This window comes from Genypterus blacodes, unplaced genomic scaffold, assembly GCF_046128005.1.
Source record: "Genypterus blacodes isolate CSIRO-AG114 ecotype Tasmania unplaced genomic scaffold, CSIRO-AGI_Gbla_v1 ptg000156l_1, whole genome shotgun sequence".
NCBI classification, from domain to species: Eukaryota; Metazoa; Chordata; class Actinopteri; order Ophidiiformes; family Ophidiidae; genus Genypterus; species Genypterus blacodes.
Window position 1 is genome coordinate 755,615 of NW_027466957.1, and position 26,916 is coordinate 782,530.

At 44.2% G+C, this 26,916-nt stretch overlaps 3 protein-coding genes across 8 annotated transcripts; 2 read left to right on the forward strand and 1 right to left on the reverse strand.

Moving 5' to 3' along the window:
• The first annotated feature begins 1,041 nt into the window (after positions 1-1,041).
• On the forward strand, positions 1,042-5,415 carry LOC143013449 (tubulin alpha-1C chain-like). Its single transcript, XM_076167084.1, has 4 exons — positions 1,042-1,133; positions 1,798-2,020; positions 2,211-2,359; positions 2,448-5,415. The coding sequence occupies exons 1-4, from the start codon at positions 1,131-1,133 to the stop codon at positions 3,417-3,419; spliced, it is 1,347 nt and encodes a 448-aa protein (XP_076023199.1). The 5' UTR covers positions 1,042-1,130; the 3' UTR covers positions 3,420-5,415.
• A 732-nt stretch (positions 5,416-6,147) lies between these two features.
• Positions 6,148-16,738, reverse strand: jph2 (junctophilin 2). Of its 3 annotated transcripts, none has more exons than XM_076166845.1 (6): positions 16,360-16,738; positions 14,537-15,353; positions 8,474-8,592; positions 7,132-7,510; positions 6,408-6,966; positions 6,148-6,228 (listed from the first exon to the last, which is right to left on the reverse strand). In XM_076166845.1, exons 1-6 carry the CDS (start codon positions 16,736-16,738, stop codon positions 6,148-6,150), a joined length of 2,334 nt encoding a protein of 777 aa, XP_076022960.1. The 3 variants fall into 3 exon arrangements, with proteins under 3 accessions (XP_076022960.1, XP_076022959.1, XP_076022958.1); XM_076166844.1 differs by having other exon boundaries at positions 7,117-7,510; XM_076166843.1 differs by having other exon boundaries at positions 7,087-7,510.
• Positions 16,739-18,809: 2,071 nt separating this feature from the next.
• gdap1l1 (ganglioside induced differentiation associated protein 1-like 1) lies at positions 18,810-26,608 on the forward strand. Of its 4 annotated transcripts, XM_076166977.1 has the most exons (7): positions 18,810-18,989; positions 20,814-20,822; positions 21,134-21,326; positions 23,757-23,930; positions 25,328-25,422; positions 26,053-26,167; positions 26,265-26,608. In XM_076166977.1, the coding sequence occupies exons 1-7, from the start codon at positions 18,810-18,812 to the stop codon at positions 26,606-26,608; spliced, it is 1,110 nt and encodes a 369-aa protein (XP_076023092.1). The 4 variants fall into 4 exon arrangements, with proteins under 4 accessions (XP_076023092.1, XP_076023093.1, XP_076023094.1 ...); XM_076166978.1 differs by lacking the exon at positions 20,814-20,822; XM_076166979.1 differs by lacking the exons at positions 20,814-20,822; positions 23,757-23,930.
• The last annotated feature ends 308 nt before the right edge of the window (positions 26,609-26,916 follow it).

The following is a 26,916-nucleotide window of genomic DNA, read 5'->3' on the forward strand; positions in this document are numbered from 1 at the left end:
ACTGCTCGTATCGACACAGTGATACAAACCTGTAATGTTTGACTATAATAGTATATGAAGATGTAATGTGTTTACACCAAAAGAGTAGAGATCTGAGAAAAACACATCTTCCCGACCCTCTGGGTGGACCAATACATTGCATGTCCTCAATTGTTACCTTTGTTTTCTTTCTTTGTAAATGCCTGCTTCCCCACCCACAGCTCCAATGTCACATCAGGCCATTAGAGTGTCAAGTCTGTAAAGCATTTGGAGACATTATGTGATACTGAGCTTCACAAATAAATGTGTATTTAGCTGAAGCTTTGCTTTAGAAAGACATATTTTATGTTATGTAGTCAGTGGATGACAAATCATATTCTTGAGATGGCTCACACTTATGCATTGAATGAATTTGAAAAAACTGTATGTCAAATTGTCCCACAAGAAAAATGGAACAAAATAGAATCAGCTTCATTTACAATTGTGACTAAACACCAGTAGTTATTAGAAGGGGTTTGCTGTAATGAAATGAAATGAACCTCAAAAGTCCATTATTAAGTTGTTTCTGATTTTATGAACCCTATATCCCCCTGGTGGCCAAGGAGGGTAAAGAGAGGGAGCAGATATGAAAATGGGATTTGAACGTCAAGTCACTTGCATCAGGGTCCGTGGTGACAGAATCAGGTGTTTAAATTCTTCATAAAAAAGTTGATTACAGCGAATAAGAAGGTTACTAGCAGGATGAATAATAGCCGGTTGTAGTTGAGACAATAAATAAGTAGTTCAGTATAACTTTGCTGACACACAAAAGAGACAAACGACCCAAATTTCCGTCGGAAAGTATCACGGCATAGTTGAACCCGTGTGTCACCTCCTACTGCCCCACTTTACCGAGGAGCTCGTGGCACGTCACTGAGGAAGAAGACGGCTCCAGACGGACCAATGAGAATAGAGATCACGTGACCACAAACCAATCGGATTCCGCGACGTCCCGCCCCCTCGGGTGAGAGAGTATAAAAGCTCCACCCAGGCCAAAATCAGTGATATTAACTTCTCACACAGGACTCATAGTAACCTACAGTGAGAGGTCACCAACGCTTCTCTCTTTACTTTATAATCTCTCATTCGTCCTCCTCACAGCATCAGGAAACATGGTGAGTACAGACTGTCCCCACCCACCTCTCTTAACAAATATATGTCGATTACACAAAGTTCAATAGTTTTAATGATAAACCGTGTAAGTCCACATTAAATATTATAATGAAACTGCTACATTTAAGTTGCTAATGACAGGCATTGGGTGTATGGTAGTTTAATGAGTGATTCGAGTGTGTGTGTGAGGATTACCTGCTTGTTGACCCAGGTCAGTGTGATCTCAGCCTGTCACATTCCTCTGCTCTTATTGCCTGTTTAATGGCGACTTGTTTCAGACTTTTCCTTTTAAAGCCGATTTTTGTATTTTTTGTAGAGGCCCTCAGGCTTTTTTGTGGGTTGGTCGGCCCAAAAGATCACAGGGGAATACTTTGATTACGAATTGTTCTCAACAGAGCATTTTTCCCTTGAGCATTACTGTATATGCCTGAAAAGTTTTCTCTGACCACAATTTTCTATAGAGGGTATATATGACACGCAGCATGTATCAGGTGACTCGGTCATGGTGATCTGATATCTTTTTCCACAAAAGAACCTTTATCCCCCCCTCGCTTTAGATCATGCGCTGGAGCAATCTGGAACATGTGATGATGAGACACTTTTTGTCAGTGTGCCTACTCCTTTAAAACATTTTTTTTTTTAAATTACTTGGCCTTTTTTTTACAGCGCGAATGTATCTCAGTCCACGTTGGTCAGGCTGGTGTCCAGATTGGTAATGCCTGCTGGGAACTGTACTGCCTGGAACATGGGATTCAGCCTAATGGACAGATGCCCAGTGACAAACCTCGGGGTGGTGGAGACGATTCCTTCAACACCTTCTTCAGTGAGACTGGAGCTGGAAAGCACGTCCCCAGGGCAGTGTTTGTCGACCTGGAGCCCACTGTTATCGGTATTCACTTATGGTTCTTAAGTGAAAAAATTAATGGGTTCTTTCCTGGCTCATGGCCAACCAGCCCATTTCATTGAAATCTGTTGACAGCTGTGAGATCGTACTAACATCAAACACAGCTGAAAACATAACCTCCTTTGATGGTAATAAATGGCAATATCTCTCTTGAACAACAATCTTGTCTCATCAGATGAGGTGCGCTCTGGGACCTACCGTCAGCTGTTTCATCCTGAGCAGCTGATCACTGGTAAGGAGGATGCAGCCAATAACTACGCCCGTGGACACTACACCATTGGCAAAGAAGTCATTGACCTGGTGCTGGACAGGATCCGCAAACTGGTGGGTGGCCCTACTTTGTTTTTAAAGTGGATTAATTAATATTAATGAATTTCTTAAATGAAACCCTTTGCTCTCCCTCTGTCCTCAGGCTGATCAGTGCACAGGCCTGCAGGGCTTCCTGGTTTTCCACAGCTTTGGAGGTGGTACCGGCTCAGGTTTCACCTCCTTGTTGATGGAGCGTCTGTCTGTAGATTACGGCAAGAAGTCCAAGTTGGAGTTCTCCATCTACCCAGCTCCTCAGGTGTCCACTGCTGTGGTGGAGCCCTACAATGCCATCCTGACCACCCACACCACCCTAGAGCACTCTGACTGTGCCTTCATGGTAGATAATGAGGCCATCTATGATATCTGTCGTAGGAACCTTGACATTGAGCGCCCCTCTTACACCAACCTGAACAGGTTGATCAGTCAGATTGTGTCCTCCATCACTGCTTCCCTTCGCTTTGATGGTGCCCTCAATGTTGATCTGACTGAGTTCCAGACCAACTTGGTGCCTTATCCTCGTATTCATTTCCCTCTGGCCACCTATGCCCCTGTCATCTCTGCAGAGAAAGCTTACCATGAGCAGTTAACCGTGTCTGAAATCACCAATGCTTGCTTTGAGCCAGCCAATCAGATGGTGAAATGCGACCCTCGCCATGGTAAATACATGGCCTGCTGCCTGTTGTATCGTGGTGATGTGGTGCCTAAAGATGTCAATGCTGCCATTGCTACCATCAAAACCAAGCGCACCATCCAGTTTGTGGACTGGTGCCCCACTGGTTTCAAGGTTGGCATCAACTACCAGCCACCCACTGTTGTCCCTGGAGGAGACCTGGCCAAGGTCCAGAGGGCCGTGTGTATGCTGAGCAACACCACTGCTATCGCAGAGGCCTGGGCTCGGCTTGACCACAAGTTTGATCTGATGTACGCTAAGCGTGCTTTTGTGCACTGGTATGTGGGTGAGGGTATGGAGGAGGGAGAGTTCTCTGAGGCCAGGGAGGACATGGCAGCTCTGGAGAAGGATTATGAGGAGGTTGGAGCTGATAGCACGGCAGGGGAAGATGACGAAGAGTATTAGAAAGAAAAGCATTCCTTACGTTTTCTGTACTGCTGTTCCTTGTAATAAAGTAACAAAAATGTGTTGTAGCAAAACTTAGATTTCACAATTTAACATAAGAGAGTTCAATCTGATGTGATTATAGACCTGTAGGTGCCTCCTTCTGTTGCTAGGGGGCAATATTGTCAAACATTTAGCCTCCATAGCAGTCTAGCAGCAGACTGGCTCATTCATCATTGTGAATTGAAGTGCACATCATTTTAAATGCTAAATTAGCTCTAACAGTATCAAGTATGTACACAGTGTACCAAATATAAAAGAGGTGTGATGTGTGCTTTCCATGCGAACAGCATAAGAACTTCTTCAGCGTCCCTCGTCTGGTCTAAAATAGGGCGTGGTATTCGCTGTGGCCCAAGGGAGGGATGGAGGGAGGGGGGGTTGTCTCAGACTGGCAGACAGGTGGTGTTTAAAAATACTTTGTTCTGAAGTTACCAACCCGGATTTCTTGTGGATAAGAATTGATGCTGGTTGAAAATTGTTCATACGGGAAGAAATGGAGTTGCATTCTTTCAAAGCCAACGTCCTGGGAATGGGAAAAGAGAGGAGGTTACAAGTCAAGATTCCATTTGTGTCTTTCTTGTCGATTTTGAGTAAACAAAAAGGCATAAGACATTCACAAATGTAAAAGTTATATTTAATTTTTTTTATTATTTTCAGTTCTGCAATTTTGACTAGGTTTAGCTATCAATTTCTTCAAATTCAGCAAGGGTATTTGATTTGTTTAAAAGCACTAAAATCAAGACAAATATGGCATCAACATTTCACTATCCTACCTGCATACTCTTATATTGCACTTACCGTTAAATTGATGTGCCAATTTGTGCCATTTATTATTTCTACATTTTACAATTGCAGAATTAATGGGAAATTGGGAAAATATTCCAACATGCAAGTTCTGCTTTTCATTTACAAGTTTAACTAAATAATAGCTTTTAAATCAAGGCGGTGAAACATATACACATCATCATTTACATGGACACTCAGTGGTCTGAATGCTATTTTCAAACTCAAAGGGAAAACAAATGTTGTTAAATACTCTTGTTTGCTTTGTGAAAGCCTATATATTCAGGGGGAAAAGAGAAATACTAAAATGTGGCCGCACCTCTGTTGTGTGCTCTACTCAATGTAAGACATGGAGTTAGGAATCATTCTACGTTTTTCTCTATCTCACAATCATGAGGTAATCTGAATGACTCCTTAGGGAAATAAATACAATTTGGATGACACATTTCCTTCATAAAATCCTGCAATAGCACATGTTGTTTTGATCGCTGAAAAGATTTGCACTTCAAAAGGTACAAAAGTACAGACACACACAAAGTGTCCTCATGCGTACAAAAGTTTAGAAACTCTGATTTATGAATGTAAAGCACAACAGGCCCTGAATATATGTGGCCTGTTCCATCAGCATAAAACATGTTTTCAGCTCAGAAACATTCAGAACATGAAATTATGGAGCAGTAGCTTACAGACAAAAACATAATCCTATCCCACTACCTGTTACTACTATATAACTCAGCAAATAAAGATGCATACCCCTGCATCCCTACAACATACAATGAGTGAGTCAGTTCCTCTACTTCCCATCAGATCCTGAGCCCACCCCCAGCCTTTATGGTCAATTTGCAATTTCTGCTTGCTTATGCTACTGCAAAACATACACAACTCTCACTTAAAACTTGACCAGCTGGGTGCCAAAAAGCACCGTATGACAAACGCTATAGAAACATACTTTACAAACAGTACAAGACCAATTCTATCACAGTGACATTCATTAGCTTCCTGTTTTCTTCCTCTGTGTTGTTTACCATCTTATACAGTAATGCAGCAGAATGACTGTGAGTATTCCAAACGCACAAAAATCCCAGTGACGATATACAATTTCACAGTGTTGAACACCACAGGCTTCAATACAGATTTTGCAGGCCATAATAGCTGAAATACAACTGCAGTATCTGCCACAATCCAACGATATTGTCTCAAACTTCTTGACATGACTAACACAAAGCTCTCTTGCACACCTCTGTTGCATTATGGGTTGTGTCTATATATCTAAGTTCAAGGCAAATGGAGAGATATTCAGTCCTTATCCACACTCTTCAACCAGCAATTAGATAATAACAAACAAACATATGTGGTTACCATGCCTGGTCAAACATACCTGACTGTGTGCTGAGCCAGCCACTATGTGCCAGTTAAGGATTTTGTTAAAAGCTGTTGACACACGGTGACAAACTGTGATGAAGATACATAATCTTAGTTAGCCAGGCTTTCAGGAAGCTCCTTGCGTTCCTTTGCTTCTGCAGCTTTAGCACTGAGGCACACTGTACCATCCTCCCCACTGCTTAACATACACACATCATCAGAGATACTGAATCATTTCAGTTATTCAGTGTCCATCAATTTTAAAAGAGAAGTACTTCACAGAGCCTCACACTGTCACAACATCAACATCAACCTTTGGGAGCGCTGTGGCTTGTGTTTCTGTACGCAGTCTCTTTCATCTCTGGTGCTTGCTGAAGCAGGCCGTCTCATTCCAATGCTGCTGGTGACCTGGAGTAAACCAACAGCTGTCATTTAATGCACCTTTTATACTTTTTACACACTCACACAAATAATTATAGTGTAATAATATGCATTCACTGCAGCTTATATAAAATTGTTCTTACCTGAGTTGCAGTATAATGTCTCATGACAAAATGTGCACAAAGAGAATGGCCAAGCCAATGTTGAGCAGAATTACCATGCAGATCATTATGGAGTTTGGGCCCTTGAAACAAAAGCAACATTTTCAGTATGAAGCAGTGAAATAGATGAATGAATGATATTCAACCAACATTAACATAACAGCAAGCATTGCATGGCTAATCTGACAGTTCTTGCCCCGTGCAGTAACTCAACCCCACCAAAATGAGAAAATTGACAACTTAGAAACAACTTCTGTCTTACCTCCATCTCCAAGGAGTCTGCAGTGACCTCATGACATGAGGACATCATCATGGTCTTGAGTCTGATTTCAGCTTTGGGTTCCACCTTTGGCGCTGGTTTAGGAGGTGGTGGGATAACAACGGCTTTAGTTTCCACTGGCTTGGGTGCTGGCTTTGGTTGATGGTTGTATGCAGGTTTTGGAGCTGGAGCTGGGCTGGGTTCCCGTTTTGGTGATGGCCTTGCCTCTGCTCTGCTGGCAGGTCTACTCGCCTCTCTGGATTCAACTTTTCTCTCATTGACGGAAGGTGATCGTTCCTGGACAGATGGCGGACGTTCAGGTCTGAGCTCATATGTTTTAGGCTCAGGGGTGACAGGTTTAGGGGACACCCTGGAGACGGGGCGCGGTGCTTCTTCTTCATCTGGGTAGATGAGGCTATTGCTTACGGAGGCAGAAGCGGCTGCAGTGGCTATTGGAGCTTTTGCCTCGGAATCAAACTTTTGAAGGGGCTTGATCTCCAAGTCAGAGCCCTGCTCGTTCTTGGTGCTCTGGCGGCTCGGTGAACGAGAGGTGCCACGACTGCTGGAAGCGGTGCTTTCAGGAGCAGCACACGCAGCAGCAGCAGACGCAGGAGCAGCAGACTCAGGAGCAGCAGACGCAGGAGCAGCAGACGCAGGAGCAGCAGACGCAGGAGCATCAGACGCAGGAGCAGCAGATGCAGGAGCAGCAGACGCAGGAGCACCAGACGCAGGAGCAACAGACACAGCAGCAGTAGACGCAGGAGTAGAAAGAGACGATGAGGGGGTAATGGGGCGACTACCAGGCTTACTGTTGGGTTTACTGGTACTATTACTGGGTTTACTACCACCACTGGTTTTATCTTCATTCCAGCTTCCTGGCCGAAGGAAGTTGGATCCCTCCTTGGTGAAAATGCCTGGGCTAGGGGAGGGTGTGCGGCCTCGGGATGAGCTGGGCATTAGGTGATGCAGTTCATTCATGAGTGGACTTTCGGGCGGCGTGGGCAGTGGCTCTTCTTCTGCTAGCAGTGGCTCGTGCATGACAGTGTCTATGTTCTCACCGCCCTCCACTCCCTCATGTGAAGTTCTCTTCTTCAGATACTCAGGACCTGCGTCAGAGTCACACCACCATTGTATTAGAAGTGCATAGATCAGCATAGATAAGATCTCCCTAACAGAGAGAGTGTCATTATTACAACATTACAGTATTGCTCAGATTTTCCAAAACAAGAATAATTTTCATTACCTAGAATATTACAAAATCACCTTAACCTTTTACAGATCATCTCTCCCAGGCCCATTACTTTTTGGCCAAAGGGAACTTACACATTTGACATGAGAAACAAAGTAAATATGTGTAAGAAATGTTCACCCTGAGTTCATAGAGTCATAGACACAGAGCTGCAGACTGTTGTGGAGTTGAGATCATTTATACTTGTTGACTGGATTTGCTGGGCCCAGGATCTGCTTCCAGCCCTTGTAACATAGACAGCTGATCAAAGTGGAAAAGTTTATGTCAACTTCCCTTATGGAGCAGAGGCAAAATTCTCAGTATTGCATTTCGTGCTGACAGCAATGTGTTGTTCTTCCCAGTGAAACTAAACGTGAAACTAAAATGTCTCAGCCAGTCCGTGCACATTTGTTGAATTAGTCATGGATATTTCAGACATTGCTTTTCAATCTGTGTCTTAAACACCCTTTAAACTTTCTGCTGAGGGAGACAACATGCAAGGGGGGATCCCGGGAGAGGCTCCAGTGCCTTTGTATGAGAGTACAAGTCATCAAGACCTGCGATGAAAGTGATATGATCCCGTCCACCCAATAAGGTGTTCCTTTTTTTAGATATGCAAAGGTGACTATCCCTGTGGTGAGCCTCAGCCACGGATCGGCTCACTCAGGCTGGACGTGCGAGCAGCTCAGTATAAAGACATGCAGATAGAAATTGATCTTGGACTTCAATAGCCTTTCTGGATTTCACTGAAAAGGATGTATATGTCAATCATGTCATCAGATCTCAGGTAGAAATGAATGGTTGAACAAATCATTCAGTACTTTGTATTATGTCCACTGACCTGGCTGGTAGAAGGAAGGAGAGAGTTCTTTGGCCACCAGTCTGGCAATGTTGGACTCACTGTTGGAGGCCTGAGCGGCCTGTCCTGCTGCGTCTGACTTGCCCTTCGCATGGGTGGTCCTGCAGACAGACAGAAACAACACAATTTGTTTGTTACTTGTACTACAGGCATCACTCATTCAGACATCTCGCTTTCATCATTGTATAGATTCACTTGGATATGAAGGCAATTCACTGAATCCTTGTGCAGGTATTTTCACCTTATATCATCAGTGTGAGCAAATGTTCACCGAAGCTCTAACGGGAATGAATGATGATTACAAGGTCACACTCTCTCAGATAACGGATTGTCGCTCGTGTTTGCCAACTCCAGAAATTCCCCTGCTCTTTATTTGGACAGACACTCTGGCACGTTGGGCTATAAAGAATAAATGGTTTGAGAATGCTGGGACAACAAATGGGAACTATCAGGGACCACAAATCATTTGTTCTCTTCGGTTACTCATTGAGAAACTCTGCTGTATTCAAGGGAATAAAACGTCGGAACTGCTGCACTTCTTTTTATCCACCTTTAGCTTTTTATCCATACTTCTGCATGTCATTATGTCGTGTTTTAAGCTCTGGGACACTTGGTCAATGTCACCTTTGAGAACATAAAGTTGAATTGACGATGTTGATCTTGACCTTGAGAAAGTCCTCATCCACAGCTATACTATACTTATCTAGCCAATCCAATGTGGACCCTAAATAAGAACCCTAAGAGGTGACCTTTACAAAGCAACATAATCAACTCATCACCAGTTGACCAGAATATCACAACACAAAGCTTGTTGAAACTATTCAATCAGAGCCAAACTGAGACCATTAGAGTGTGGCTGATGGACATATGGCTTGTTAGTATTATTAGCTGGAAAGATGGGGGGGCATCCTTTTCTCCTGTCTGGCACAGAAATAAATTATGCTTCTAACACCCCGACCAAGACAACGAGACAATGAGTTATTATTGGCAAGTTACTGAAGGCCCCATTATCCTATGTCTGTGTAACAGAGAGAGAGGGGGGGTGGGGTTGTGTTAACAGAACAACCGATGAATGATGAGAGGTTACATATATTTTCTCCCAGGTATTACTGATTGTGATTACTCTGTGAATACTTGACATACTGTAACTTAAGCCTGTGCTGGAAATAGCCGCCTGTCCACTTGAAGACTCATGGGGAAGGAGCTTTCCACTGGAACAATTATTGCCACTTGAGGTTCCCTGCTTGATATAGAGGAGCTCCACCTGTCCACACAGTCAGCACCTCCTCTACCAGCAACCTCCACCTGATCTTCTCAACTGAAGCACGAATAACTCGAGTCACACAGGAACCAACAATCTGTCCTTTATTGAGTTTGTCCCTTGCAATTGTCTGTAGTTAATGTGTGCCCAATGTGTAGCCTCTGATTGTGCCATTTGGTGATGTTGGAATACTTGGATGATTCTACACTGAGGCTATAAAGCAATTACATATCTTTCTGTGCACAGTTATATAATGCAATCATTACCACAAATAAAGATATCCACATTTTTATTTCTCTACAACAGGCAGATGTCCCAAAACAAAACCATTTAGTGTGCATGGTGGAAAATGGTTTGTTTAATAGTTGAAAAGATGGCAGCCAGTCAGCTCTGCAGGCAAATCTGCCAATCAGTGGTTGGAGGAGAAAGGATGGTGACATATGGCTTCATCCCGACTCTATCATCCACCCTGTAGCTTACCTGCATCACAGTGGCTCTCTTATTACACCAACAGAATGCAATAATATTACACCCTTTAATCTGCAGGTTTGCATGTGTTGTGTGCAGCAGTTAACTAAAGCAGCCACCAAGGTAGCCAACAGACGGACTCCAGCCTGCAGTGTCTGTCAGGTGAGAGAAACAATATCAAAGCCTTATTTCTGTTTTTTTTGTGTGTTTTTTTTTTCCCCCTTCGCCTTGTGTGATGGAAACGTCACATGTCCTTGAATGTGGAGCAAGCGCTCAGGCCTGCACTGCGTTGCATCCCTTTAAGGGATGCCGAATGATGTTTCAAAAGTCAAAGCACATTTAACCCTCACGAAACCAGAAAGTAGTTTTAGTGAGGCAGATACTGTAGATGAGGCTAAATGCCACAGTACAGGGACTAAAATAATCAGCGGCAATAAGAGAGCAGCTGGCAAATGTGTTTCTATAATGTAATACTATATTTGTTTAGGGCCAATAATGTGATTATATTTAACATGAGGTCACAGAGGCTAAAAGTGTCTGGGAGCTGCTAACACTATGTAGCGGAGAGCGCTAATATAAACTCAAAACCCTCAATGAATGTACAGATACCACAATTTTTCAGCTGTTGGGTTCTAACAGTTTCGTGTTGTCTATCATAATAAGAAAATAAGAAAAAGTAATGAGATATATAAATCACTGCTGGTCTACTAAAAGATGAAACTAAGAGCCCTCTCTATAACGCATTCCAATACACACACCATCACACAATATGGCCACCTCTCTGCCACAGTGTCAACACAAACTGTACCAACCGAAAATTTTAAGCTTAAAAAATGAGGGATTATTGCAGGGCTGCAGTATTGGAGGACACTGGGTTGTACGGCTGCGCCTAATAAAGCGGCCACAGGCTGTAAGTTCTGTGCCAGAAAGCAGACTGAGGTGCTCGGGTAGAAATCTGAATGTGCAAACAAAAAAAACAAAAACAGATTTGTGCATGTTCCCCACAACAGAACAACAGAGATTAATGCCAAATATTTCCAAAATGTCCTTTTATTTGATACTATTGTTGTGTTTACTGCCCTCAGTGTCCAGTGTGTTTTTCTCTGCAACCAAAGATGATGATATCTGACACTGTGACCTACATACCCGTTATGCTTTTGGGCTTACCTTTAAAATGCTTGTTGACTTCTAAAGGTAGTTATAAAATATAAAATTATATTTTGTGATGTACTTCTCATTGTGTTATGTACAGCTTTCAATTCTGCTTCGGCTGTCCAGGCTGTTAGTAGCCATCTGGTTTTCATCAGGCTGCAGTTGTCCTGCAGCCTGACTGATGGCAAGAGATATTCTGTCATTCTGGCATGTGCCACTGGATCTTTGTGGAGGGTCCTTTTCAACTGTGCAAGTGTGTGCAAGAGAGAGAGAGAGGGAGAGAGAAAGAGAGAGCGAGAGAGAGAGAGAGACTTAGTTTCTATAAAAAGATGGCTAAAATGTTTCATACCATCATTAAATCAACTTGGCAAATTACATTCATATTATGTGCTAACTACAAAGTAATATTTGCCACATTGTCCCTTTTACTACCTCATTATTGTGTCTGATCATATAACCCTTACACTCCCTCAGCTGTGGTCATAATTGACATTTGTTTACAATTGTTATGATTGGTCGATCGCTCGCCAACACAAAATGCATGTATCAGCAGTACAGTATGTAAGCCAACCCGCACAACTAAAGCTAGGTGTGGTACATATATACACCAGCCTCTTATACCCAAGTACTTTGCTTATGAGCTGTGTCATATTTATATCCATGGAACCATTCGACACCACTGCTGACGCAAGACGGAGAGTAATACGTGATGTGCAACTTGCCAGCTAACGATGGAGGAATGGCCACCAGTGGATGCTGGCGAACTTAACAGAAACCTACAAATCCATCTAGACATGAATGGCAATCTGCAGACTGCCATGTTTTCGAGCAGAGTAACTTTGTAGTAAAAGTTTGATTTACTGAAACGAGTGACGTAAGCCTTGAGTGTGCCCTCAAAGCGAAGCAGCTATACTGCACTTCAGCCAAGCAAGAAAACAGTATGAACTTGTTCCTGTGACTTTGCAGGAAAGACGGAGCTGGGAGGCAGAGGGGGATAATCAGCTGTTGCATTCCCCTGTGATTGTGATACAGCAAGAGTGCGCCTGTCCATATTTAGTCAGGGCTCCTCTGCGACCACAGGGCCCCTGTCTGTGCGTCATTTACACCCTGTCCAGGCCACACAGGCCCTCCAGACCTCCAGCTCACGCACCAGAACAATGTCCACATAGTGTCTGAATGCCAGGGATCACTTGGCTAACCTGAGTTGGAGGAGCAGGCCTGGCATCCCAGTGCACACTGTGTACATGTACTAATAACAACGTCATCTCTGAAGGACCATAAAATGAGCAAACCACTGCCAGGAACAGATGTGTCATGTCTCCTCCTATTACGTAACAATGACAATAGAGTTGAACATGCAGGCGCTCTCTGTACACAATAGAGCGTATTATCCATTTAGTTTTGCAGTAGCTATTACTTTTAAACATCAAAGAGTTTGATGGAGGAGTATTTTCCATTAAATGTATGGGCCTGTTTTTGCTGAGAGCCATCCAACACAAATACAAAGTGATTGCTTTAATCTGCACTCTGTCCCGGCGCCTGTGGACATGAAAGGTGAGCTTAAAAACAATGATCCAATGAACATCAACACATAACTTATAATACTGCTTATGCACCGGGTAAAATATTTAGATTTCCATTTGCAGGGACAGCGTCTGTAGTCCATCAGAGCAGCTCTCACTGCTGTAAACACAGGGCTTACATCAGGTGCTGAAGAAGACTGGAGACAAAAACCTCTACCACCTTGTAAGGTCATACACAATCTGAACAAGATATGCGATAAATGCCGGCATACAATGTGTACTTGTGTACAAACTGCACATTCAGTTGTCATTGTCAACATAAAAAAGAGAGACTATATTTTAATCACAGACAAGTTTTAGAAATTCAATACTGAATCTACAATATTTTCCTTGAGTGTATATTTGAGTGTTAGGAGGTAAACAGCGTGTAGCTCGGTACTGTAAGGACACACAGAGACCACACAGGGATTTGATGTTTGATACTGTATCAGGTCAAGGAGTTGAAGTGTAACGGATACTGCTGCTTTGCTCACCCCTCTGAACTTGACTGCAAAGTGTAACACAACACACCTAACTTTGCCTTTTGGAAAATACTTCAACATTTCTGAACATTAAGACTTCTGGGACTGAATTCAACAAACCTAACCAATATCATGATGATATTATGGACTCAGCAGTATTCCATTTACTGGTATCACTTTGTCCGCGAGAAGCTTTTTCAAAGACAGTTGTAATTAAAATATACAACCGCAGAACTGTTCTATTCTTCCCAACGGACACAGAATAAGAGAAGCTGTCAGGTAATGGTTTGACTTTGAAGTGTGAACATTAATGATGGTTCTGTTCCATTTACGTGTAACACTACAACCAAACAGTGTGTCACCATGCATAATAGGAGAGCTGACACACATGAATGGAATGCAGCCGTTAATTTTATTAGAGACGCTTCTGTTTGACGCATCCAAATGCTCGATGTGATAGAGGGAGGACAAGTCGGCTGCTCTTAAATCCTGTCTTTAACAAGTGCAAGTTGAGTCTGACGAATGAGAATGTTGTTAATAGTATTATTATTATCATTACTACAGTACATATATTATGGAGACACAGAAAGAATTTGAGTAGCTGGTAAGTGAAAGGAAAGACAGAGATTCAAACTCTCCTTTGTCATCATTCTGTCATTCTGTTATCTGTGATAGAGCGTCAAATCAACATAATGAACCCTGGGAGCAGCAGCAAGACTCACTGAAGGATGAAGACATGGAGTCGGAGGCTCTGAGTGAACACACTGTCTTAATTACTGAATTCACATGGGTTTAGTTTGGATAGAGCTGTAGAACACAGATTTAACCCTTTATAGATCAGTAAATAGTTCTGAATGAGCACAAATATTGGGTTGCCAGATTGTGAAAAATAGATGGTTTTCCTGGTGAAATTAAAAATTCAGAGACATTCAAATGATGCTGGATGAAGATAAACAACACAGAAAAAGCAAAAATATACAAATAAATAATGAATCATGGATGAACCATTATTGAATCAATTATTGTTAATTTTTTTAAGTCTTAGTAAGTATCTGTGATTGCCAAACAATACTGACAACCCAGGAGATGAATCATTGCCTCTCCTTTCTTGCGTTCTTACCTGGAAGCAGCAATCTCGGCCTTCTGCTTGCCGATGGCCGCAGCCCTCTGCGCTCCCTCCACTGCTCGCTCCACCTTCTGCTTGATCTTGGTTCCCTTCAGCTGGATCACCCTCTTCTTCATGGCCTTCACCAGCATGTTGTTCATGTACTTTCCCTCCTCCTTCCCTCCCTCAGCGAAGGTTGTGGAGCCGTAGCCGTGCCTTTGGTTGTTCAGCCACTCGCCCTCATATTTCAGCCCGCTGGACCTTTCACTTATTCCATATCCTGAGCGCTTGTCATTCTTCCATTCGCCCATGTAGACCTCTGTGGTGGTGGCATCAATGTCTGCCTCAACTGGGGGGAAATCTTCTGCTCCTATCAAGCTCTCGTCTCCAATGCTGATGGTGGAGTTTGTGTCACTGGCGTTGGAGCTGAGAGCCGATTCCGTCCTCAGGAAGCTGAGCTTGCTCTTCTGGCTGGACAGTGAGGTGCGGGAGTCGGACTTCTTCAGTTTCCCCAGCAGGGAGGCTCTTTGGAACAATCCCTTCTTCTTGGGTTTGACGGCCTCTGGGTCCACCTGGAGAGTCAGGGCAAAGCCTCCACGCGATGGTCCCAGCTGGGTGGGGCTGGAGATGGGTGTCTCCTCACCAGAGGCATTGGTGGTGGTAATAATAGGCATGTCTTGCTGCAGAATGGTGCCATTGCTGTGCTCGCTCCTGAGGGAGGTTAAGGAGGTACGGAGAGGGGAGCGAACAACTGCTGCCATTCCATACGGCACACTCTGTCGAACGCCATAACCGTGGCGCATCCCACCAGTAAACTGACCCTGGAAAGTGCCTGAGAAGATCCAGAATTTTAGAATTACAGCACCACAGGTCAAAACAATGAATTGAACTTGCGGATGAGTGGTTACACTACTTTCATTTCTGCCAGAATGTCATCAATATCTATGTGTAAAAACCCTCATTCATTAAAGCGCCACTAAAAAGTCTTCTGGGGGTCTGATCCCAGGCTAAGATTGACATGTGTGGATTCCAGTGACAGGCCTCCACCCGTGAGGCCAGGAGGGCACAGGGCTGCTGGGCTATTATTACATTCTGACATCTGGTACTATCACATCCCCACCGTCCACCTTCCCCCTGCAGCCTCCAACAGACTGGACTTAGAGCTGATGAGTCAGCTGTTAGGGAGGGAAACCGTTGCATTGAACGAGCAGAGATCACCACAATCGATTTTATTTGTCTGATTTATTTAGCTTCCATTAGAAGTTTCCGTAGGGGATTTAATGATGACTGACTCCCAATGACTCAGTCTCATTCTAACCATGTCAAAGATTTGCTCTTTTAAACAATGGAGAGGTGGTGTAGAAGAATGTCTGATATATTGTCTCCTCTATGTAATCTGACAGCTCTATTAAAACAAATTCTTAATGATGGCGCAGCTGTAGCCTGATGAAAGGAAACACTCTCTTGTCTCCTGTGGGATGTGACTGCACACACAAGCTTTGAGCACCTTTTGACTGACAGCAGCAGAGTAATTTTTACTTCTGGTTTCATAGGCGTCATTAACTCCAAAGGCCTCTTGAAATAAAGCGGTGGCACAATCAGACTGATCTCTTTTTGCCTCAGTGATTTGTCACCACGTCGTCTGCTATGACTTTGATGAACTACACCACATGGTCTCATAGGCTTCAGTACTGCTACATGCGACAGTGAGACACACCAAAGACACAGTGTATTGTTGCAGAGACCTTTAAAAGTCATTTTAAATACACACCCGATTGATGGAAAGTGGTATTTGTTATGAAAAGCTTTGAATCAAAAGTCTCAATCTGGCCTCTTACCTCCATCAGCATATGTTTCTGTTCCATATCCATCCTGAAGTCCATTATTCCACGTCCCTTCATACTTTGCTCCACTGCCCACACTGAGACGGATCCCATATCTCCCTTTGAAGCCGTGTGTCCATTCCCCTTTGTACAGCCAGTGTCCCTTGATCTCCACTCCCAGACCATGACGCTTCCCCTGAGCCCAGTATCCCTCATAGGTGTTCCCACTGGGCCAGGTGTAGACTCCCACCACCTCGAAGCCGTAATTCCAGGAGCCAGAGAACTCTCCCTGGCCTTTGGGTCCGGTGCAGATGCCATGCCCGTGGGCTTTGCCCCCCTCCCAGCCTCCACAATAAGCTCCACCGTCGTCAAACTCAAAGCGACCTCCACTCATACCGCCCTGCAAGCCAATAACGCACTGATCAGAACGTGAATCTGTTTCTTTCCTCTTCGATTAACTCGCCCTCAGTCTGACTTCTCCTCCACCTGACATCAAAACCTTATCGGAGACCTCCGCGGCACTGAACTTGCGTGGGTTTCTTCTTTTTCTTCTTCTTGTGTTAGTTTGGGGATTGAGGAGCGTTTCCATGAAGCTCCGGTGCGCACTTCACTTCACACTTTACACAAACTTTGGACTTTGTTTCCCCCCCTGCATGCTACTCCGGCGTCTTCTTCTCCTCGGATTCGTCGATTTATTGTCATGGATTACACCTTCTGATTCCTCCTCCGGCTGCGTTGATACAAATATGGAGCCAATTACCAGGTAGTGAATTTGATGGCTTATTGACAAGCCTGGGATCTAACATGGCTTTCCAGGTGGCCGCAGAGAAAAGCCCCTCTCCCCTGTCCCTGCCACCCAGCTATCTCCTGACACTCTGCTGCTGGAAATATGTTAACAGACCTAACAAGGCGACCAATCCACACACACACACCCTTCCAAAAATACAACCCAATCCTTACTCTGCTGCCTGCAAGGAGCCATGCCAGAGTCTTGCCACTTCGGGACTGTGGAGTGAGTGCCATTCAGGACGCTACTATCAGGATCTAGAAAGAGTTATTATTTAATCTAACCCGATAAAACACTTTAAACAGATTGGTATGATACATTAAGAGGCTGTCATTCTTATAGATGTGGATAAACAAAGATTTAGATACGGGAAATGGAGTTATAATTGCAGATTCCAGCGCATTGAAGAGCGTCTGTAAATCTCATTGATTAAATTCAATGGCATCGCGATAATAAACCCGCAATATTCTTCCGTGGGCCTCTCGTGTTTCTCTGATACTCTGTGATGTGGTGATGAAAGCTTACTTAACAGTTGTAATTTGAACTCATGTGCTATTGGCGTTGTTATCGTTATAATTCTGGCTTATTTGTAATATATGTTAACAATGTTTACAACCTATAAGTCAACAAAGGACAAAATTATTACATTATATATTCCTGATTCAGACGTTGACAGGTCTTGGAGCCTTTTGTTAAAAATCAAAACAAAAGGCATTTTCCTGCCAAAGAATTCAGTCAGATTTCTCTTCATTTTAATAGTTATTAATATTGTTATCATTTTTTTTTAATTTTTAAAAACATTTTGTGGAAATAAACGTACGCGCTTTGAATGAAGCTGTTGGTTTATCACAGCACTTCATTCACTGCGCGTCCTCTGCTGGAATATATAGGGTACTGCATCTTAGGTCAGCTCCCTTTGTAAACAAAGATAATAAATAAAACCAGATAAACAAACAAACATATAGATGACAAATTCAATAGAATAAAATGTTACCAAAAAATAAAAAAATCTGCCTTAGGTGTAACCATAAATATATTGCTCAAAACTAAATGTTAAAATTAAAAATATGATTGTGTTTAAATACTCGGGCTATGAATTGGACCTTCCACAACAAATCAACATACAATTACAGCATTTAAATTTCCCCAGACTGCAGATCGTGTGTATGATCGTGAGAATTTGTGTTTGGTTGACATTCATACTGTATCTATGTGCAGCACCGCTACACCGAGCTTTGTGAGCGGAGCCTTCAGCTTCTTGTCCTTACAGAGATCAGCTTGACCTTCCATTGAAGCGCAGCCTCACTGCGCTCATCCTCGGGTCCCCACGGCGCATGTTTGTGCGTAGCCCGTCATGTGATGTAATACGGCTACACACACATCGGTTAGACTGTCGGTGTTCCAGCATGCGGGAGTGAGCGGCTATCTGCATATGGATTAGGCTGCGTGTGTGTGCGTGTGAGGAGGAAGGAAGGAAGCCGAGTTCAGCACCGGATCTTGTCCGAAAACCGACAGATGTTGCCGCGGTGAACCGGTGATGCTCTGATCGTGGTGCTGAAGTCTCTCTCTCTCTCTCTCTCTCTCTCTCTCTCTCTCTCTCTCTACTCTCTCTCTCCCCCATCTCTCTCTCGCTCTCCCTCTCCCTGCTCCTCTCTCCACACGCACAAAACGCTCTGTCATGGCGTCTTCCAACCATGTTACCCCCACCAACTGTAGCTGGTGGCCCATCTCAGCCATGGATGAAGATGGCAAAATCACAGACGGGGAGGAGAGCGAAGAACCGACGGCAGAGCCCAAACCTTTCTCTAAAGACAGGCTCGTTTTGTACCACTGGACGCAATCCTTCACCTCGCAAAAGGTAAAAAAAAAAATATATATCCAACCCCCAACATAGCTTGAAAATGGAGGTGCTGCACGTATTCTGCACGACACCCTACATCGTGTGTTTGTGACGTTCAGTGCATATTTTGTGCATGTTTATGGTTGCATGGACCCCCTGAATATGAATAGGATCCTGCAGTTGGGCAGGTCTCCCATTTAGGAACCCGCTGCAGCAGCATGGGGCTCATTCCTCGACATGAACAAGGGGTTTGTGGTCAATATCCTGCATATCTGCCACGTATCAGAGGATCATTCACCTTTCATCTTTCATAACATTGGGCGCCTTGAAGCCATCCTGTTGTCGCCTGATGGTGAATGTGGCTACACCTTATGTGGTCTGACACATGACAGCCTAAATAATTGATTAAAATGAGGGATCTCTGTGCAAAACAAAGCCAGGGACGACCTCTTTTCAGCTGAATCATACATGCTTATTTGATTTTTATTGATGTGCAATCCTCCAAGAGTACCTTGGCAGAGAATACACCGCACCTTCCATATTAAATGAGCACGGGTGGGAAGTGAACAGAGATGTTTTCGGTTGACAATCAAAGCCATTTAAAACTATAGAAATGGACCACACAGTCAGCATAATAACCTTTATTAGTGTATGAGGGGTTTGCATGCGTGCAGGGAGTAGGACTTCATATATAAACCTCAGGTGTGAATGAAATCCCACTATCACCTGGTACATTTGTCAGTTGCACTACCACTATTGATCACTAATCTGCAAGCCTGAGTTAACTATTGGTGGGAGTAAAAGTTGATGGGATCGGTGCACGAAACAGGTTTCCGCCTATTGCTCAGGAAAACGAAACAGTAACAGCGGCGTGCAGCCAATGTCAAGGAAAAAAAAAAGGAAAGGATCCTTTCTTCTGTAGGCCGACAACCTTGAGTGGCTGCCCAGTCTCCACTTCCCATGTTGTGAAGGTTAGTTCGTCAATTACAGTCTTCGGCTTTGGCTCAGAGCCTTTTTCAATCCTAGCTGCTGATAGGGCTGTTTGTCACTCAGCAGGGGGTAAACACAAGGATCCCTGTCATCATTATCACTTAGTTCCTAGAGTTGGAGTGGCTGTGGTGATTTCACAAGTACGACTGCGACTGAAGAGACAATTGTGCACCCGTCTCTTGAATAATGCAAAATTGTCGCAGCAAAATTGTTGCAGTTATTACACGGTAGATTATTTGTACAGTGCAGTATGAAACTGCTGTTCATGGTTGTTTGGTTTGTTATATGACCAGACGTTTGTGTTCTATTCCTACAGTCGACCAGGAATGCAAAAATATCTCTCTGTCTTAGTTTAGTACAGATGCTTTCAAAATAATCGATCTAAAATAATCTCCTTGCACTTTGAGTCACTTCCCCCTCTTTAGAAAATAGATAAACAAGTCCAACTGTATGGCTGCTCTGCCAACAAGAAACCCACCAAGCAATAATGACAGAGGAGTCACTTCCCTTGCGGATCAACAACCTTTATCTCCGTGAAGACGCCATCATCATCAGATGTCGGGGGGGGGATTATTTACAAGTTTGTGTGTGGCTCAGCAGGTTTCTGCACAAAGCAAGGGGGAAGGAAAGCGGTGCCATTGAATTTCTCCCACACACACACTTTAGAAAGCATCAACCACCAGGAGCGCTCCCGTAGTGTGTAGGGGAGCGTATGTATTCCTTTTGATTCACACGAGGGATTGGAATATAACAGATAGAGATATAGATAGAGACAGCTGGAGCCCTCTGCTCGGGTGTAACAGCATATTTAGAGAGCAGCTTCACAGATCAATACAGACCTGGCAACCTCAGGAGATGCAGGTTACAGATTTACACCTTCGACTTCCTTCTCACACAGCTTGTAACTTTCTACAGTTTCATTCTGTTTCTTACAGCATCACAGTCACCAGTAGTTATTTGATACATTAAGATGATTTAAGAGGACGTTTCCTTATAGCTCCTTCTGTGAAAACGCCTTTTTACAAGCAGCTGAACACCTTGGCGTCATTACCAGGGAGCGATGAAGATTATTATGTAACAAACAGTGTAACAACGGCTGCATGTTATAGTTTTTTTTGTGTTTTGGTGACACACTTTGCTCAAAACGTGGCTTTGCTCTGATGTCCCTGCAGGTCCGTCTAGTCATCAATGAGAAGGGGCTGGCATGTGAGGAGAGGGACGTGAGCTTGCCGCTACAAGAGCACAAGGAGCCGTGGTTCATGAGGCTGAACCTGGGCGAGGAAGTGCCTGTCTTCATCCATGGGGACACCATCGTCAGCGACTACAACCAGATTATAGAATACTTGGAGAAAAACTTTGCGGGAGGTACGGCGACAATACAGTTTCCTTTTCATGATGTTGTTGTGTCATCATCCCCCTCCTCCCCATTTTCTCTCTCATATTTCACTTTGGCTTACAACCGTGACAAAAAAGATGGAGAGACAGAAGACAAGATCAGGTTGCGTTTGTCCAGTTGGTGAAGCTGAGGTGGGACAGATCACTGGAGGACGTTCCAGGTCGTCTGCTGTCCTGGTACAATGCGTCTTTATGAGGACTCTGATTAGATTGTATGGACTTTGGAGGGTCAGGGTCACAACATTGAATGAGATACAGAGTACAGCACCAGTCATCACCCCAACATACTGAGGACAGACAAAAGGTCTTCACCGTCTTAATGCACAGGACCATCTTCTGTGTAAAGTGTTGTCCAATGACTGTGTCAGCTGAGACGTTCTATTGTTACATCATGTGCACGAGCCGCAATCCGGTAAAGGCCTGAGGGAAATCCAGACCGGGCCAATAACTAACGAGCCTGGTTCTCCCTGGGTGTAGTTTGTGTTCATCCATGTGAGGGAGGGAATGCCCGACGCTCCATCTCAGTCCGAATTTACAGTTCTGCTTCACTGCTTCCCTCAGTAAGAAATAGATTTAAGGCAGGAACCGGCCTCCCCTGTTAGATGTCCTTTCCTTGTGCAAACCCCTTCATTTAAGCTCTTTGATCCTGCGTTCATATGTACTGAGCTGCTCTCCCACATCACTCAATATACAGTTACCCAGGTCTTGTGTCAGGATGTATTTGTTTTCTCTGGCTGCTGCGTGCGCCCGCTGTCTAAACCAGACGACACGACCGACACGGATAAGATTCACAGACGCGGCTTTGCTCCGAGCTGGAAGCCTTAATGAATCCTGGCGTTGTGGGCTGCAGCTGGTTTACAAAGTGCAGATGTCTCAGCAAAGAGACTTCCTGACTGAGCTGTTTAGTGCTGACGCTGGAGCGGAGCGGAGCTGCAGATGTTGTGTTTCGTACTTCTTTCTCTGTTTTGTATGAACATGGTAGCACAGCTGTAAATCCTACCCTGAAACCAAAGCGTTAAGATGTATTAACTTGAAATGCAGGTCAGAAATGTCCTTTGAGATTCTCCCGATCATGTCTCTGTGTCTCCATCGTCTCTCTCTTCCAGCTACACCAGTTTCCTCCAGAGACATAGAAGATTAGATTAATTGGACGCTGTCATTATGCCTGCAGGTGTGAATTTAGAGTGTGAATGAGTTTGTCTGTGTTGATGCAGGTCAGATCTGTGATAGACTTGGCGACCTGTGCAGTCTTGTCTGTCCCTCTGTCCCCCCGTCCCCCTCGCTTGGACTTCACTGCCGTTCAGTCGGAGCATCTGTTGCTCCTCCACTTCACGTTTGTCTTCCCAGAGAATCGTGCCGTGTTGGCTTGCTTTGTTCTTCGGGTTCTTAGGTGCTGAGAATGTGATGTAATATTTATAGTCCGGCGCTGCAGCAGACCACCGGACCGCTGTGTGTCCAGCATGCTGGTCCTGGACTGATTACTCAGCTTCCTGGAGCTCTGCCAGGTGCAGCTCCACCCTCTGCATACCTCTCCTCTTGCTAGGGACTGAACATACTTAAACAGCCAGCGGACGACCGTCCCCGTTGTCCCCCTTGTCCCTCTTGCCCCTCTTGTCCCTGTCGTCCCTCTCGTCCCTGTTGTCCCTCTCCTTGGCTGGCTGTGACCCTGTCCACTGAGCCCTACGCTGGGATAAAAGCTTCCTGTGTCTTGCCAACCTTTCTCTTTCTCAACACCGATTCCGGGCAGCCAAGGCATTGTGGTGAACACGGTCCCTCCCAGCCATACAGCATGCTGTTACCTGTGACAAGGAGTGGGCCAGAAAAATATATAAAGACTCAATCATTACACATTTAACCTGAGTAATAGCTGACATATAAATAGAACAGGCCAGTGGGGGTTTGGTCCTGTGGGCATAGAATGGAGCCCAATTAACCTTTGTGTTTGATGAAATTATGGCCTTGTGTTATTGTGCAGGTTGTGTTTTGGTTTGTTTGATGTTTTACACTCCTGTAAATGCAAATGTGTTTCCTCTTCTTCGCCTGTTTATTTGGGCTCCCCAGCCTAGAGCTTCTTAGGGAATTGTTGCCTCAATATTTGTTGTGTGTCTGCGTCCATCGTTGTGTTACACAGAGGGAAGGATGTCGTCTGTTACCAGGTTACCATGCTGTGTGTGTGTGTGTGTGTGTGTGTGTGTGTGTGTGCCTATCTGACAGCTGAAGCAGGGAGAATTGTGTTATTTTGGGTTTATGTTGAAACAAGTCTGATGAATGTTGCTTAGAAACCTGAGATGTTCTGTGAAGTTACAAAACAAGACTCTTATAGTTTCCTTTACACTCTCTGATTGTTTTCATTCCCAGTCTTCATATTCTTGTTGTCCTGTGGGTGTGTGTTGTCCTCAGACACGGTGGCCCAGCTGATCCCTGACGCAGACTCGCCTCTCCACGATCGCGTGCAGCAGTACCGTCAGCTCCTGGACGGTCTGCCCATGGACGCTTACACACACGGCTGCATCCTCCATCCAGAGCTCACCACCGACTCTATGATCCCAAAGTACGCCACTGCAGAAATACGTAGTAAGTGAAGCCAACTCACCATAGATGACTCTGGATCGGAAGTCGGGAATTCTGTTACTGTGCCAAGTAAATTAGGTTCTATAGCTGCTGAACAACACGCATACACACACTTTATCCTGATTGATTGTCTCTAGCTTGTTAACCGTGATCATTGGGCATTTTCTGTCCAAAATGGAGCTTTAAATTCTTTCAAACTTGTGTCCGCTGCTGTGTTGGAGTGTTCAAAGCTACCATTAGAGAGCATACCTCCACCAAGGCTGAACAAGCCACTCTGGCCTTCCTCCTTTTCATTGAGACTGGTGTTTTACATGATATACACTAGAGAGCGATATAATCCACATCTTCATCTCTGTCCCTTATTGTGTATTTTGTTTATATATTTATAATGATATAAGATGATGTCATGGTTTTGAAGTGTGACTATCTCCAAGTAAAATAATGAAGATGAATGAGCTTCAACATTTGGACAAAGGAGTCCTCCAGACTCCAGACCAAAACAGCAGATGGCCTTTATGAATGCAAAACGATTCATCTTCTCTTTTGCTTTTCCCCAACTCATTGCCAGAGCCTCCTCTTATGTGCATTACGTGATTAGCATACGGTGTAATTTGATGCTGCTCAATACCCAAACCCCTGAATGCAGCACATCAGAGCGATGCCAAGTTATCGTGCCCGTGGCCCAACAGCAGATCTGGCCTGAAGTGTTTTGCTCTTTCCACCCGTTAATGTGCGGCGTAAATCTTAGCGTGTAAATCAAAGCAACAGGCTCCAATAAGTGAAATTCAGCAGCAGAATAATTATGAGCAGAAACGCTGGTCGGTCTGTGTTGTAATGTGTAACTGTAAATCAATCTGATGGAGGAAGGACGCACCAATCAGGTTTGAGCAAAAATCCTCTCATGCTTTTCACTCTTTGACACTTTGTAAACGTCAGGCTTGGATCTTTGTATTACAGACTAAACGACCATTTGATCCTGAATTTTGGGGGGTTTTATTTTGTACAACTGAGTTTGACAAAAGTAAAAGTATCGGGGTAGATTTCTTTATCTGCTTTTAAGGCCTTGGGGCTGACAAACTAAGCATCTCCTTCTGTCCTCAAGTGACTCTGAATGCAGCACAGGTAAGAAGAGCCTCATGAATACTCAGATTCCTTCTTCTCCTTGGGAAGTTTTACTTACTGGCCTTGAACGCACCACAAACACTGCAGTGTGTGGTACTCCAGGTACCTCTGAGTTTGGCTTCCAATGACAACATGTTAGAAATGTTTCCCTGGGTTTAACCAAATGAATGAAAACGTGTGTGTGTGTGTGTGTGTGTGTGTGTGTGTGTGTGTGTGTGTGCAGTAAGCCGGATAAGCAGACTTGAACTTAGACTAAAACGTTCTTTACTTGACCTCAGGACACCTGGCCAATGCTGCGTCGGAGCTGATGAAGCTGGACCATGAAGAGCCTCAGCTGACAGAACCATACCTCTCCAAGCAGAAGAAGCTCATGGTGAGTAGAGACAGTCATCATCTATTCATCATCTATTTGACTGCTGCATTGTTTTGAAATCTTGATGGGAATCTTTACGAGCAGAGATTTCACTTTGTTTTTTACCGATGGGGCTGTTAGAGTTTTGTCACAAATATAGAAGAGAAATTGGATTTAAGTACAGACGATGTGAGATTACTTCATTTTCCAAATTGTTCCTGTCGATCCCGCGTCATCACAGCACCAAACAAACAGAAACACAGTGCATATCCTCATACTCCATTATGCAGTAATCATTTGCCACACCAGGCTCAGCGTCATAAAGAACAAAACAAAGAATGCAGGCAATAAATCCTACCGTTGAATTGTTATGAGCGCTGAATAAACATGGAGGACAAAGGATGGACTGGGTGGCAGCAGAGACACTGTAATATAAGTGAAAACCCTTGAAGCTTAATACGGCTCATATCATAAGATCCAACATGGCCGTAATCGAATCTAACTGTGCTCAGCTGCTGGTAGGTTTTAATATAATATAGTATTGGTTGATGTAGTGTTCCTCTCTTGTTATAAAGCAGGTGTACTTTACATTAAATACATCACGAGGTGCAGCTTTCAGTGATGTTTGGTAAAGCTGCTCTGTGTTTCCAGGCAAAAATCTTGGACCACGATAATGTCAACTACCTGAAGAAAATTCTGGGCGAGTTAGCCATGGTTCTAGATCAAGTAGAGGCCGAACTGGAGAAGAGGAAACTAGAGTATCAAGGTATGTCCAGATGGTGACCGTGCTGTGTGTGTGTGTGTGTGTGTGTGCAGTATTTCCCACTGAATGCTTCCTCCCTTCCTTTCTTTGCCTCTCGCAGGTCAGAAGTGTGAGTTGTGGCTATGTGGACCTGAATTTACACTAGCTGATGTCTGCCTCGGAGCCTTGTTGCACAGGCTTAAGTTCTTGGGACTTTCTAAGAAATACTGGGAGGACGGCAGTCGATCCAACCTGCAGTCTTTTTTTGTGCGTGTGCAAAAACGCTACGCCTTCCGCAAGGTCTTGGGCGACATCCACACAACCCTCCTGTCTGCAGTCCTACCCAACGCGTTCCGGATGGTGAAAAAGAAGCCCCCCTCCTTCTTCGGGGCTTCTTTTCTCATGGGCTCCCTGGGGGGGATGGGCTACTTTGCCTACTGGTTTTTAAAAAAGAAATACATGTAGTGAATGTTCTCTTTGTTGTGTTCCACGTCTGTGTATTTGTGTGATGTTTCAACTTTTCTGTAATGTTTTATGACTGCAGGAAAACGTAATGAATCTATATAGAGAACACTATTACTTACCTGGGTGAACAAAGAATATTAAAACATTCCATAATGACAAGTTCTTGACAGCACATTTTCTGGTAAATCAAAGCCTTCATCTTGATTAATTTTCCGGCGACTTTGCAGCTGCAGCAGCCTGCGAGTCGTCGATTGGCTTTTGTTGGAGGCATGCGTCAGGTCCGTCTATAATGAAACCGTCAACGTAAA